At 38.1% G+C, this 14,851-nt stretch overlaps 1 protein-coding gene across 3 annotated transcripts in view; it reads left to right on the forward strand.

The window, feature by feature from the left end:
• Nucleotides 1-792: 792 nt before the first annotated feature.
• Nucleotides 793-14,851, forward strand: part of FNBP1L (formin binding protein 1 like) — a 62,173-nt gene continuing 48,114 nt past the window's right edge. For all 3 annotated transcript variants that reach the window (XM_062581076.1, XM_062581077.1, XM_062581075.1), the window contains exon 1: nucleotides 793-987. In XM_062581076.1, coding sequence (XP_062437060.1) covers nucleotides 964-987 — 24 coding nt within the window. In that variant the 5' untranslated portion in view covers nucleotides 793-963. The remainder of the gene's footprint in view (nucleotides 988-14,851) is intronic.

Here is a 14,851-nt window from a genome sequence, read left to right on the forward strand (position 1 = left end):
ATGGACACTTGGGGAAAAAAAAAATCTCTGACCAGGATTTAACATGCCTCTTTTCTCAGTCGCTGAGGAAAGCCCCATTCAAATGTATGAGTCACTGGAGTTACTCCATCAAAAATAGGCAATGCAAGATTGACATCAGACGAAAAATAACCGGAGGTGTTAATTTAAGATTTACTCACAAACCATCTTCCTTTCCCGCTCAGCGCTCCTTATCGGAGGAGCGGCTGTCGCGAAGGTTTTGTCCCCGCAGTGAGGCTGCGCTGCTCCCCCGGCAGCGCGGCCCGCCGGGCTCTGTCGCTCCCGGGCGGTGCCCCGAGCGCGCCCGCGGCGGGACAGCGCGCTCGGGGCACCCGCCGCCTGTGGACCTCGTTGTGGACACTCGTAAAACGTGTCCCTGATCGCCCTAGCTCAGCCCCGATGCCTTGGTTTTGCTTAACGCGTCGCCGCAGACTGCCAGGAGGTGCCTCGGGCACGGCACTCTGCCCGCCGCGCCGCGCCGCTCCGTGGCGCCTCGCAACCTTCACGGCGTGTTCGTTAACGATTAACGCCTCGCGCCCTCCCCTTCCCTTTCATTAACGGTTAACGCCTCGCAGCCTCCCCTCCCCCGTTCGTTAACGGTTAACGACCCGTGGGCGCCGCCGCGGGGTCTCCCGGAGACCCTGCAGGGGCCTGGCCGGGCGCCGACCCCGAGGCCGAGCCGCCCCCGGGCGCGGCGGCCGCTCCCCGGCCGCCCCCCGGCCGGGCCCGCCCCTCTCCTCTCCCAGTTTCCTCCGCGGCTCCCCCTCCCTGCGCCAGGCGGAGCCCGCGCCCGAGCCGCCGCTGCTCCTCCTGCCGCCGTCTCTCGCCTCTCCCCGGTGACCGAGGGCACCGGCGCTGCTCAACGGGAGCCTCCCCGGCGCGTCGCCGCCCGACCCCAGTGCCTGCCGCCGCCTCTGCTGGGGCCGGCGCTGCTGCGGAGCCGCCATGAGCTGGGGCACGGAGCTGTGGGTGAGTCCCCGCTCGCCTCTCATTGTGTCTGGGATTCACCGCCCTCCCTTGTCTGCCGCGGCGGCTCCCCGGGAGGCTCGGCGCCGCCGGAGCTGGGGCCGCGGCCGAGGCGCTTTGTTCGGCGCCGAGGGGGGACGGGCCGCGGCGGGCTGGCGGGCTGGCGGGGGGGGGCGGCCACGGCGGCAGGGCGACGCTGGAGGGGGCGCTGGGGGGGGGGGGCGGCGGCGGTTGCGGTGGCGTAATCGCTTGGGGAGGGGGAGCTGGGAAGGGGCGGAGGGGGCGGGGCGGCGCGGGGAGGGGAGGGGAGGGGAGCGCCCTGCCCGGGCGCGCGGGGGCGTGCGCGGCGGCTCGCGCGGCCATGGCGCTCGCGGGGGGGGGAGGGGGGGCGCTCGCGCCACGAGCCCCTCAGCAGCCCCTCAACGGTCAGAGCGGGCGGGGCGGCCCCGCGCCGCCCGCTCCCGCCTTTCTCTGAGGCGAAGGGAGCGGAGGGCCGGGCGGCCCGCTCCGGCCCGGCAGCAAGCCGGGTGTCCCCCGCGGCCGTGCCGGGCTGCTGCTCTTTCCAAAACCACTGGACTGCTCCGACACGTAAATCATATTGAGCTGCCTCCCCAAATTGAAAGCGGCTTGTTGTTCAGCTTTGTCTTAAAACGTAGCACGCAACACTGGTTAACGCTGTTTTGTGTGTGTGTATGTATATATATATACGTGCGTACATGCGTATTTATATATGTATATATATACACATATATACACACACATATGTGTACATGCATTTTTTAATACGAAGAATTTGCAGCAAGAAGACAGAAAGTATCTGTGCTGCATTACATCTCTACTTTTCTTAAACCTTAAAACTCGTCCTCCGATGCTTTTTGGCTTTGCCGAGGACAGTGTGGAAGGGAGGGCTTCTCTGACGGGAATCCTCTGGAGTGAAGCACTTATGTCTGCCCACAGATGGGGGTGTGTTAGATGTCTTATTTTTTTCCTACTACATTTCCTACTGTTGCTACTACAAGTGAAGTTGAGTTGGTGACTGGTCATGGGAAAGCTTAAGAGAAAAAAGATAGTATCCAGGATGGTTTAATGCCCCCATTTTAAATGCCGACTGCCCTTCATTTATTTATGAAGACTAAAGATTGTAAAACACACACTCTTGCTCTCTGGAAAAAATAGGGCTAAATATTCAAGCTAAATATTGTAGCTTGAAATCTGTTCAAGAACTCTTAGTTTGGCTCTAGCGTTGTACCTTTCTGTTTTTTGAGGTGGATTCAGTCCTTTATGGGGGAAAACCTGATCTCTGGTAATGTTATATGGCAGGAGATGGGCTTGTAGCATAGGGCTATCGATAGGAAGAGAGATCAGCTGAAGACCAGGACTTTTGGTTCCCTGTGCCGGGCTGGGGTGGGCTGCAGCTTTGCCACCAGGGTAGGTGTGTGGGGTTCAAGAGTCAGGGATCAGCAATGCTCCTGAAGCTAGCTAAGTAAATTGTGGCTCATTATTCAAAATGGAGATATTTTAGCTTTGCATCAAATCTATTACATGGGGAAGCCTGCATGAAAAATATTTAGGATTACTTTTGTGTTAGTGTTTTCTGCAGTGCCCAATGCTTAACTGGGAATCATAGGCACTGTGAGAATCCAGCTTAAATCTGCTGGTGAAGTACTGACAGCACTGCTAACAAAAGCAAAAAAAAAAAAAAAAAAAAAAAAGCTATTGTAATTTTAACAGTAGTAAATAAAATACGTGATTTGTATTGGCCGCATAGGTATGTCTTTGTAGATCATGCTTGTGAATACTTCGCATGAGAGATTATAGGTCAGTGCCTTGGAAGAGTAAGGGTTTGTATTTTAGGAGGAGACTGATACATGCTCTTGAACAAGCATGTATTGCTTTAGAAAAGAGAGTTTTAGCTTACTCATCTCTTCACTTTGGCAACCATTTAGTTTTATTTTCTTCAGTTTGTTAAGTTGTATTCTGTGTTGTGTTCAGTTTTGTAAGAAAGTGTTTATTTTCCTTCTGTGTTAAAGGAAATTTATATGAAAAAGGTGGACCTTGACTACACACTTTCTGTGAATGATAGGCATTTTATTCATGGTGTTGGGCAAATAGCTGAATTTATATTCAGACGTACTGGATTTTTTTGCCCAAGTCCCTAGTTCTACCTTGTGTTAATTTGAAGAAATCGTGTCAGAATATTTAAGTTAAAAGTTTCACTGTGACACTTTAATTTCTCTGCAAAATTAATGTATTTTGTGCTAGACTCAGTGGAGATACCAACAGCTCTGTTAATGCTGTAATTTTATGTGCAAAATAGTCTGTTTGTAACTATATAACTAGCTTCTGATGATACAAAGTTTTCTGTTTATCTATCCCTTTTAAATAGGTTACTTTTTCTGTTGAACCTGTTTTTTTTCTTTAATGTTATCTATTACTGAGTACTATAATGCAGACCATTTCCTTTCTCATAGCAGAAAAAATGTTTGATGCTCCTCTTGATGATTGAAATGCATGTCAGATCTTAAAATTATTTTGATATCTTTTGATGGGAAAATAAAGATGATCAGGCATAAAACTTATTTATGAAAAAAATGAGCGTCATTCTAGGTTGAAAATGCAAGAAAAATCTGTTATTAGTGGAGCTTCAAAGACAGGGTTGTAAATAATGTGTAGATAAAAGGTTGGATGTGTTTGCATTATGGTTTATGCTCTACCTTTCCCTTTAATCTTTCACTGTTGCTAACATCACTGCAGCTTTGGTCGCTATACTGGCTATGATAATGGCAGCAGGACACTTGCAGCTCATGGTGTTACAGACTTCAACTGCAGAGAGCTGTTCTGCACAGGTCTACTGGAGACTTTGAGCCTGAAGGTCTCACTTCATTAGCATTTATACCTACAGTAGTACAGTGGGATTTATCAGAATATAGATGACAGTATTTCTGCGTAAACGTTTTGCACCTGTACATGAAATTTCTCTGACACACTGAAGCAAATTTGATGATTTTGTATATGGTGCTTTAAAATCTTAATCCAGCCTCCTCTAATTGTGTCTCTTCATGCTAGTTATTGATACTTTATGCTGACTGGCAGTACTGAATTATTTTGTTACATTTTTTTTTCTGGAGTCTTTTTGTTATTTCTGATAGAGAAAGAAATATGCATGGATAAATTTATAGAGAAATAAGGATATAGGGAAAATTTAGGGGATTAGAAAATGAGCTCCCATCTGATATTTTTGTAAATGTAGCTCTTCTGATACTAAAATACTGCATATGCTACTTTTATTTAAAATGTCTGTCATAGTTATATTATGGACATGACAGTGGAGAGGGTTTTTTTGATAAGTCAATATTGTTTAATTATATAGATGCTGTAGCTACTCTTTCTGTTTGGAGTTTCTGGGGGTTTTTGTTTTTCAATCAACCATTTTACAAATACAGCACTACTGTCCAAAGTGAGTGTGTGTTGGCCAATATATATACATCTTGTGTGGGCTGAAGTGGTTAGATGCACTTTGTGCCTTTCAGTATGTATGTTGGCTAAACTGCATGCTCCCTGTTGTGTTACTGCTTCCAGTTGTGAATACATTTCTTTTGACAGTATAGTATAAAACAATGTGAACTAATAATAGTAAAATAAATGTTGTTTAAGCTGTTATATCATTAGAACTGCTTTGTTTTACAACTTCTACACTATGTAAAACATGTTCCCTTTTTAACTTTTTTTTTGTCACAACCACAGTTTTTTTTCATCAATTGTGAGTTTATTCCACAAATGGTTTCATTCTTATTAGTGCATTTATTTCTGTGGTCACTCTGCAGCATATTCTTTATGGTATGTCTGGACAAAAGGGAAAGACTTTAGGGAACTGCCTTGCGCGATAATCTTTTCTTAATGGTTAGAACAAAATAGTGAGGACTGAGAAGTCTGGATCCTGATCTTCTGTAATCTAGTTGAAACTGCGTTTTCTGTGAATTGGACTACTCTGTTCTTCATTTTCCCGTATCTAATACGTAACTTTTTCCTATGTAGTACTTGTAAAGCCACAGTTATCTGATAAAAAAAGACATGTGATAGCAAAGTACCACTGCTGCACTCCTTTGGTAAATTGCTGCTATTTATTGAAATACATGTTCTGGAGATGTAACTTTTTAACATCCTTTTTTAAATATGCAATATGTTTATGTTCACAAGCAGTAAGAGGATTTTCAAACAAACTTGCACACTTAATAGGATGGCCCAGTCTGATCTCTCTCTCTCAAGCTGTACTGCGACATACAAGACAAGAATAGATACGGGGTAGTAAAATTGGTTTGTAGCAACTTGAAATATTTGGAAATAACAATGTTGGGTTCTAATTTGTTAAAGAATTGTAAATCAGCATGAGCCTCTCTTTAGCATATGTGTCTCTGTACTTCTGGAGTTCTTTTTGCAATTGATATAAAGCATACAAATAGCATTAACTTAGCATTGTTTTGACATTAAAGGCTCGCTGAGCTTTGGAGTCTGGATGATGGTAGTGAAATTCCCGGCTTAATGAACGGAGGGAAGTGAAACTCATCATGATTGGCACTTCTGTTATTACAGTAGCTTCCTTAAATATTAGAGGTTAATGCTGTCTCTTAAAAAAAATCACTTGAAGCATTGTCAGAAGAAAGACATTGTTTGAAGGGATGATTTTTAACTTTTTTGATGCAAGTTCTCTTAGAACATCTGTAAACCTCTCAGTGGTACTTGATGGAAAAAGTAGTTGAATGACCATGTCACAGTATTTTCACTCTGTAAAACAAGTTTAGCCCACTGTTTCTCACCTCTTGATAAATATTTAAAGCAAAAGTTATGCTGAAGGCTTTTGTGCTAAGATTTTACACTTAAAAAAAAAAAAAGCCATAGAAGATTTAATGATGCTATTGTCTTGAGTTCTTTGGGGCCAGAATCACACCCTTTTTTATAATTAAGAAACCACTAGCACTGTACAATACTGTCTGTTTTAGAAATAAGTTACAGTTGACCAAAGAAAGATCAAAGTATGCTTTATAATGTACTCTTCTTAATCTTGCCTTAAACAGAATGAATTCCATGCCTCAAACCAACTTCTATTTACAAAAAGACTAAATCATCTTCAACTGTATTAGTGTTTTTTAAAAAGCTCTTGAAATTTTTTCATGGTACTGTTGCCTGTCTGGAGCATTAGGTTTGCTCCTTGTCTTAAAATGGTGTATTCTCTTTGCATAGATGTGGATAAATTGTGTGTAGTGATGTTGTCTATTACTAAAAATCACAAAGTTTAGCTCTGTGGAAAATACCCATGGTATACAACTATGTAAAAAAAAAAAAAGTTGACTCTAAAAGATAACTGTTATGTAGCATGTTTCTGTTGTAATATTACTTCTTATTTTTATGTTCAATAAATTATTTTTTAGATCAAAAATCAATTTTTTTGAAGGGTTTCAAAGCATTTTGATACTGAGAAATCTTTCTGTACAGTTGATGCAAGATGATGGGGTTATGTAGTCATTAAATTACTAACATCTTTTTTGAATGTTTTAAAAAGTATTGAAAATAATTCTGTAGATCATATCACAAGCAGAAATTCTGTGGTTTTGAATCTCAATATTTTGTAAACTTGTTTTTTCAGTATGCTAACATACACTATGTTAAATTTGGTTATTTTATTTAATATGTAGATGTTTATGAGATGAAACCTTGATTTCCCTTCCTCCCCCCTCCCCCCCCAATTTCTGCTTAGACTTTAGTGGCAACCCCTATTAATTTAAAGAATATAGGCAGTACTCTGTATGGGTTCTTCTTTTCATTTATTGATGCTGTTGTGATCTGCAAGTTTGTGCAAGGAATTTTTCTTGTGGCCAAAGTATGAAATTGCATAGGTTTCCACATCCATGAAATGGCCTCTGACATATCCTCTGTCTTGCGTAAGGTGTTGGATGAGATGCTTAACCTCTGTTAGCTTACAGTCTATTTCACCCAAGTATTGTGCCGCTTATCTCATTCTTGTGAAGACCTCTGAGATTTCCAAATAGAAAGTTATGTAAGGATCGAGTAGTTGGTTATTATATGTGTAGTTACTTCCGGCTCAGGAATGAAAACAATTATATCAGGTCTTAGTTAGGAATAATATTTATCTGCATTTTTCCAGCAATTGTCTAGTTCATAAACATCTGACCTTTTTACTGTTTTTTCCAGGAAGGAGTGAGTCATTATCTTGAGACTTTTTTTATCGGTTTGGTTTTAATATTGAACATAATTTAATTTAAGGATGTCTACAGATTTGTTCCCTTGAGTATCTGTTTAGGAAGTATTTTTTCAAGTTTGAAAACAAGGTGGCTATTAAAATGGCATCTTTTTTTTTATGACCTCATTTGCACATATATTTGGAAATGTAAAGGCTTTTCAAGGAAGTTTGCATAAACATACATAGGATTTTTCTAATCTTGCTGAACACTGGAAAAGTGACTCTATCTTCCTTATTGGTTATTTATTTATTTACCTAGAATATTATTCATAATAAAAAATCTGAGAGTTTGCTGTATTGAAAATCTGCATGCTACAGTTTGCAGTTTGATTTTTTTTTGAGTAAGACTAGAAGGAGATTGCTTGAGAATACACAATCCAAACCAAGCAGAGAACTTCTTTAAAGTATCTACCTGTCTAAATAATGTCTGGAAACTGATCCTTTGGAATTGCAAATTTTACCATCAGACCTGTGGAATAGAAGAAGCACGGGTAGAGAAAAGTCTATTATCAGTGTATTTATCTTTCAGTTCTTGGTGAAGAGTGTCCACCTATGTATGAAAAGGGCTTTTAGCAATTTGAAGATAAATGCTTGAAAACAGGAGGTTTGTGTATTACTGCTTATGTAGAGTTGTCAATGAGGCTATAGATGTAGTAAACACAGTAGTAGTGCCATGGGAAAATGTCCAAAGCTTCATTTGTGTATTTAAATTAGTTCTTACACTGGATTGATTTAGGTGAGACTCTCTTAATACAATAGTTAAATCCCTCATTCCTTATGTTTGTAGAACAGTGTTTTAGTATGCTTGGTGAAGGCAGCAATTGAGTAAAGCAGCTATTTTTTGTGGAGAGGAAGTTTTTTAACACAGTACTGATTAGATTTTTATTGTTAATAGCACATGCACATACTTTTTTTACTAACTTAAATTTTCTGTTGGTAGAAGAAGAATCCCCCAAAGTCCAGATACGTTCAGCTTTTTCCTTGTGTTAGTGAACAGATTGTTCAGTGAAAGCTGAAATTCCAATCAGCTTGCCTCATTTTGCCCCTAGTGAGTTTACGTACCCTAGTCCCAGCGCTCTCTTGGCAGAAAGTTTGTAAATTCAACCTCTGATACATGACAGTGTTTCAGCTGGATGGGAGGAGGAAAAAAAAAGTATTATAATAATGAAACCCAGAAGGTTTTCATTAAAATGCTGACACTCTACACTGACTTTATGTTTATGGAATTATCTGCAATAAAATTCTTTTTTTTTCTTCACTACAAATTCTCCTCTAAGAGAAGAATGGTAACAGTATTACACTTCATGCTGAGTAACAAGAACAAGAAAGGGTTATTTTTCTGTTTATATCTTAATAGTGTTGAAATTTGAAACTTATATGTGAGATTCATTAATTCCTTTTCCTTTTGTGTTTTTCTGTAGTTAGAACTCTACCTTGTGACCTGAAGTAAGATGGGCATTTTACTGCTGAAACTGTCTGGTGGCATGGTAGTTTGTGCATTTATGCATGGTTCTTTTCCTTTTTACGTCTCTCAGAGATGTGTAGTCTTGTATTGGGATAAAAACCTAATATTGTGAGGCCTGAATTTTTCTTGTTTTTGTGAAACCAAGGCAGTATCTGTGCTATGATACAGTTCAGTTTCTCTGCAGTAGAGAAATACTCTGGCAGAGGATGCTTTAATGTTTGGTCCAGCATTCATTTTTTGCTATAATATATGGATAAATTGTTCCTGTTTCAGCTATCTGCTATGACTTCTAGTTGGTCTGCAGTTCTTTTCCTCTTTATATGAAGTAGGTCTGATTTTAGGAATATTTAAGAAGTTTGATGTCTGCAATTGCTATTTGGAATGCATTTTGTTGTTGTTTGCGTTTATTTAGTACCTGAAACCATTAATCACATAGTGAGATCCCACTGTGCCGTACTTGTACAGAGTAAAATGACCGTCCTTAATTCAGTCAACTTTCAGCTCCAGCGGAAGATGGGTCAGTGATTGGCTACAGAGTTGTGCAAAAGCAAATATCATACAACACCATGGTTAGTGATGTCAATTCATTATTTTAACTGTTTCTCTTGGTAAGCCTTGCAAGCAGAGGATAGCAATGCACGGGGGGAACCTTCTCTAGGTTTGCAGGGAATTAGTTTGTAAACAGTGTAAGAGAACACAGAAAGTACTTGTTGAAATGTTCAAGGGAGTGTTGGAGTCTCATGAAAAGCAAGTCTTGATGCTTTGGTATAATGAGGTAATAGAGCTGGAATCAGCCAGAAAGGCCCTTGAAAGTGAGATCAAGAAGCTAATGTTTGATGTGATAGAAAAGAATGCAGAGACGAGTAGAGATAACACTCAAGAAGCATATGTGAGTGAAATTGTATTTGTCAATACCAGAGAAAAGAATGTTGCAGTAGTTCAAAAATTGGAAGAGTGGAGAACAAAGATCTGCATCTATTGGAATGGTTAGAAAGAGCCTTATTTTCACGAAGCTCTGCAGAAATTGTCAACAAGTCTTAGGATAGAACAGGAATTTGAGAATCAGGGAAGAGATCAAATGTGCAAGAGAAATAAAATCTGAAACACAGTGGCTGAAAGAAAGATGATGCACATTACCTGGATTTGAATGAAGCATTGTTTCCTGTAATTTTTCATTAAAAATTAAATCAAATTAGTGATTATTAAACTATATGAAGGCCCATTAATGAGGACTGATTAAAAAAATTAGTTATGAAGAGCCAAGGACTTCTGGAGTTCCCTTCTCCCCTTAAATCTATTTTTTATTGAGGTCCTAATGATATAAATACTTGACTATATATTTAATTACACCAACTGTGGGCAAAAGTCTTGAAGAATCATTGGAACTCATTAATGTGCTTAAGTGTTACGCACAAGGAACTTTCTAGAGACAATTTTCTAAGAGAGGGGGTAAATGGAAAGTTAGTGAAATCTGAAGATAACTCTGGTGATATTGCAGTAATAATGCATTCTTCTAGGTAATCTTATGAAAAGGTCTAAAAACACATATTTCACCCTCTGCCCATCCCCCCAAATGTGCTTCTGTGATAGAATGCTCAGTTATGACTTTACATCTAAGCTTCTTGGCTCTACCTTTTGATTGTAGTTGCTATATTTTATTATCTTAATCTGTAAAAATTACCAGTGAGTTGTTTTAGTTAATTATGGGTCAGAAAATTCTATTTCAGGCTTCTGAGCTTTGATTGTTGGTAGCTGAGATTTAGTAGAACATAGTTATAGATTGGAAATTGGATTTATGAATGGTGAAAATTTTTATTAATAAGGTTAATTCTGAATCCTTTAAAAGGAAAAGTGTAATTTCTCTTAATACTTACGTTTTCTTACTATCTGGAGAATTTGTTAAACGGTAGGTGGTGATGCTTCTGAGATCCATGCAATGTGGTCCAGAAAATGTCACATATTTGCTTCGAGGAGAGGGAGAAAATGGAGAACTTTCTATTAATGTGTTTTTCAGTATGTTAAAATAAAACTGGGAGAAAAGCAGCAGACTGGAATTCCTGCTTAGGTCATGTATCTAAAAAGGAGAGTATATTTGAAAGAGAAAAAAAAAATGATTTTTTTTGAAGAGAAGTAATAACTTATCAGGAAAATCTGAATGCCTGGGATTTTTGTACTTCACAAATAATGTGAGGGGAATGTTGAGTATACAATTATGTGTCACAGTGCGAGGAAAGGTAAGTAATTTTGTGAGGTATTCTGATTCTTTGTGATTGCCTCTTTTTTTTGTAAAACCACCTATGAGGCTTTTTGTTTTCCAAGACCGGTTCTCATTCCTGCTCAAGTATTGCACTCATGTAACCTAGATTTTTTTAAATTTAACTTCCCAGGTTTTGATACTGCTTTAATAATAAAAGTAGTCTGTGCCTGACTGAGCTCTCTCATAGCAAGAATGTCTTCCTTCTAAAATGACTTTTTTAAAGACATTTAAAACACACTAGGAAGTTTAATGATCATCTCTCTCTTCCAGGAAAGATACTGCAGTTCTTTATGGCATTAGCCTAGAACTTGTTAGATGGATACAGGTATGATTCCCTGAATTACTATCTTCTGCATTCCTGAAAGGGAAGTAGTAAGACATAAGTAGTCCATCATAACTTAGCAGTTTTTACCAGAAATTACATCCAGTCAGTCTGTGGGTGGTAACTGAAGTCCAGTGAAAACAGGAATTGTCTCTGTATGTTAAAACTTTAATAGCTCCAAATGAAAACAATGAAAGCCTGTGTATACTAGTTCTTTTTGTTTTGACAGCCTAACACCCAATAACTACTATGAATTACTTTGGGTTTGGTTTCACTGAAATTTCAGTAGTTGAACTGAAGATATTTTCTCAGAACTTTAATGTAGCTTCTTAGAGATGAGGTGCCAATGATATCTATGTGTAGTGATTCTTAGATAAAACATTTTATATGTTCTGTTTGATTTATACCGCAAGACTGTAATTGTGGGCTGTGTAGTGACTCCATCTTGCTGTTGGATGAAATGTATTCTGTTACAATTTTTTGAGAAACTCTAATCTTCTAAAGGTCATACTGCTGAATGGCTAGCACATGCTTTTTTTTTAGTATGATATAATGAATTATCAGTGTTTCAAAAACAAGTTTCAGTCTTTAGTTTTAACTCTGAAAGGAGAGCTGTTCTTTCTCTAAACTATATACAGACCAGTTGGGAGTACTGCTCCTAGTTTATCTTCATTGAATACTGGGAAACTGAGAACAGTGAATTTCTAACAAAGTCCTTCTATAGAAGTGTTTCTTACAGTTCTGATAGACTATTTGTAGTAGTGTGTACTTAACATTTCAAACTTTTATCATGCAAATATAATCAGACTTTAAGTCAAACCTGAAGTCTGTGGCTTTCATGACTGTTTTTCTTCATTAGGTCATAGGAAAAGAGGGTTTGATTTTTGCTGACTTTTGTTCATTTGTGGGAAGAGGATCATGTTCCTGTATCTCCAAGTAAATCTGACAGTTATTTGGATGTTGTCTGTAATACTTTCATGACTGGTAGCGGTTATTCCATTAGGAGAACAGCATAGCTTTTTGTAGTTGTTTCTTCCTAGTCCTTCATTAAGCTGTTGCATCCTCTTATTCAGTACAATACAGATTCAAAGTTGTTATTAATTTTCGGTAGTTTTATATGTGATCTTTCAATAGTTAATTTTACCATTTGTGTCTTACGGAATTTGTTATTTTCAGTTTTGGTTATATATTTATTAAATATGCATGAATGATGCATATTTTTAAACCTTAGTTCTATAAATTTGTTCATGATAAAAATAAATGCAAAGGAAGAACAGAACACTTGCAGGATTCATATGTCCTAAAGCAATCATAGAGTGTCAAATGGTTAATTTCACCTGCTGATAAGAGGGTTTTGGTTAAGTATGCAAGTTCTCCAGTCCTCCAAAAGCACATAGCAGGAAAGGCTTACATCTCTCCAAATATATAGTTTTTAAAACATGCTCTATTTTTAGTTGCTTAGACTTTTATGTTATTTTTATTCATAATTTATTTCTTCAGATTTTCCTATAGTTAGTTCCTTGTTTGTTCTGTAGCCACCAAGCCTTGATATTTTCCTTCTTTTCTACACTTGAATCTAAAGACCCTTCTTAATTTCTATCCATAATTAATAGATTTTTTTTCACATTCCTTGTCAACACCAAAGCTGTCGTCTTGTGCTTATGATTTAGTTATCAATAAACCTCAAAAATACTGTGTGGCATTTTAGCGTTTGATGCCATTTTAGTTCCTTAGTTCCACTTTTCACAGAAAGAAGATTTTTATTATAAAAAGAAGTTTTTCTTAGTTTTAATTTGGTTTAAGGAAGTTGGAGTTACTCACACATTTGTACAGAAAGCAAATAATGGATTTTTTTTAATATACATTTAAGTTATGAGTATGCATCTCTTCCGACTTTTTTGTAGTCAGTCATGAAATTCAATGGAATTTTGACTGCTGTTTAAAAAATTCATTTAATTGCTTTAACAGCATCAGTTTCTATCTCCTGCTTAGTATTAATTTCTACTCGAATGTAGATTCAGGAATCAGAGATGACTGTGCAAGCATAGTGATAAGTCTGTTGTGTAATCTTTCTAAGTTTGTTTTTTGTTGAATTAGGGAAACTTTTGCAGCTTGGTGGAAAACAGATTTTTGTTTGTACTGTTGAGTTTGGAATCCTTGGTGCGAGAGGTTTGTCATACTCATGAGTAAAAAACTTTCATATTGATCAAAATGCTTTATGTAAGCTTAGTTAAAAGTATGATTATGTTTGATATTAATATATGTCAACTCATGACTTTAAAATACAAATAGAACAAATAAAGTTACTTACAGTGACACTGGAGAATCACAGCAGTTTAGAGAGCGTTAGTTAAATTATTTAAAAATTACCACACATAGTTGGATGATTTCAGTTTTATAGGTTAGCATGTTAAGAAAATTCTAAAAGTTGTATTCAGTGTAAAAGAAATATTTTGTGATCATTATTTCATGTATATTCAATATTCGAGGCTATTTCTCAGAACTTACTGTTTCGTGATAGTACCTAGAATATGGATTATTTACTGAGATTTTTTGCTCACTGTTTAATATTTTGCTGTTTTAATTGCCTGAGAATTTACTGATATGAGTAGATATTAAAGACGTAACATAGAGTACTTCATGTTGAAGAATGAAATTACTTTTATTCCACAAATAGTTAGGTTTTTCATATAGGACACAGAGAACATGTGAAGTGGGAGTAAAATAAAATATAGGAGATGATTCCGTATCTTTAGGTGAAAAAAAGACTGTACAACTTTACTTACAGATGGGTATGTAGAGTGAGAGTTTTATTTGATTCTTTGGCTAGAACTGAACTAAGTAGAACCTGTTTTATTTAGAATTTTAAAGGGAAATATTAGGATTTGTAGTGAGTTATTGTGGATACTTAAAATTAAACTCTGAACTATAGCTCCAATATATTGTTGAGTGCTTTCTTATTGTTGTGCCCTTTATTTTGCCATCTCTGCCTGATTCAGTAATACTGAAAAATCATAAGAAAGAGAGTTACTTGTTGTTTACTTCAGTAGCGTTTTTTTCTGTGGTTGTTGGTAATGGAACAAACTGCTTTGCATGGAGTATAGAATTAAAGTAGTGCTTAAAAATGTTGCTATTACTTTGATTTCCTAAAGTATTCCTTGATTAGGGTACAGAGGAGTTTCTCAGTTTCTGCCCACTGAGTAAACAGTTAAATCATGTCAGTACAGTAAATTGTGTGAAAGAGGCTTAAAGGAGGAATTACAAGGGAAGTTAGTAGGTAGATGAAACAGTCAAAAATTAGGTTACAATATGATTGGAAACTGATCCTGAGTAAGACTGGAGGGGAAGGGAAAGAAATGGCAAAGATATTTCTGTCTCAATCACACATAGAGTATTTAGATTTGGTGCTTGATGGATTTGATTTTATACCTTTCTGACTGCCACTGTAGGCTAGTATGAATGTTTTTGTATTTCTGTTAGTTCAGACAGAACTGAAATAACAGCAGAAAGTACACTGCAGTTGAAGTACATTTTAGTCTGTAGATTGGCAGTTTGATTGGCTCTTGA

The sequence above is a fragment of the Rhea pennata genome, chromosome 8 (assembly GCF_028389875.1).
Source record: "Rhea pennata isolate bPtePen1 chromosome 8, bPtePen1.pri, whole genome shotgun sequence".
NCBI classification, from domain to species: Eukaryota; Metazoa; Chordata; class Aves; order Rheiformes; family Rheidae; genus Rhea; species Rhea pennata.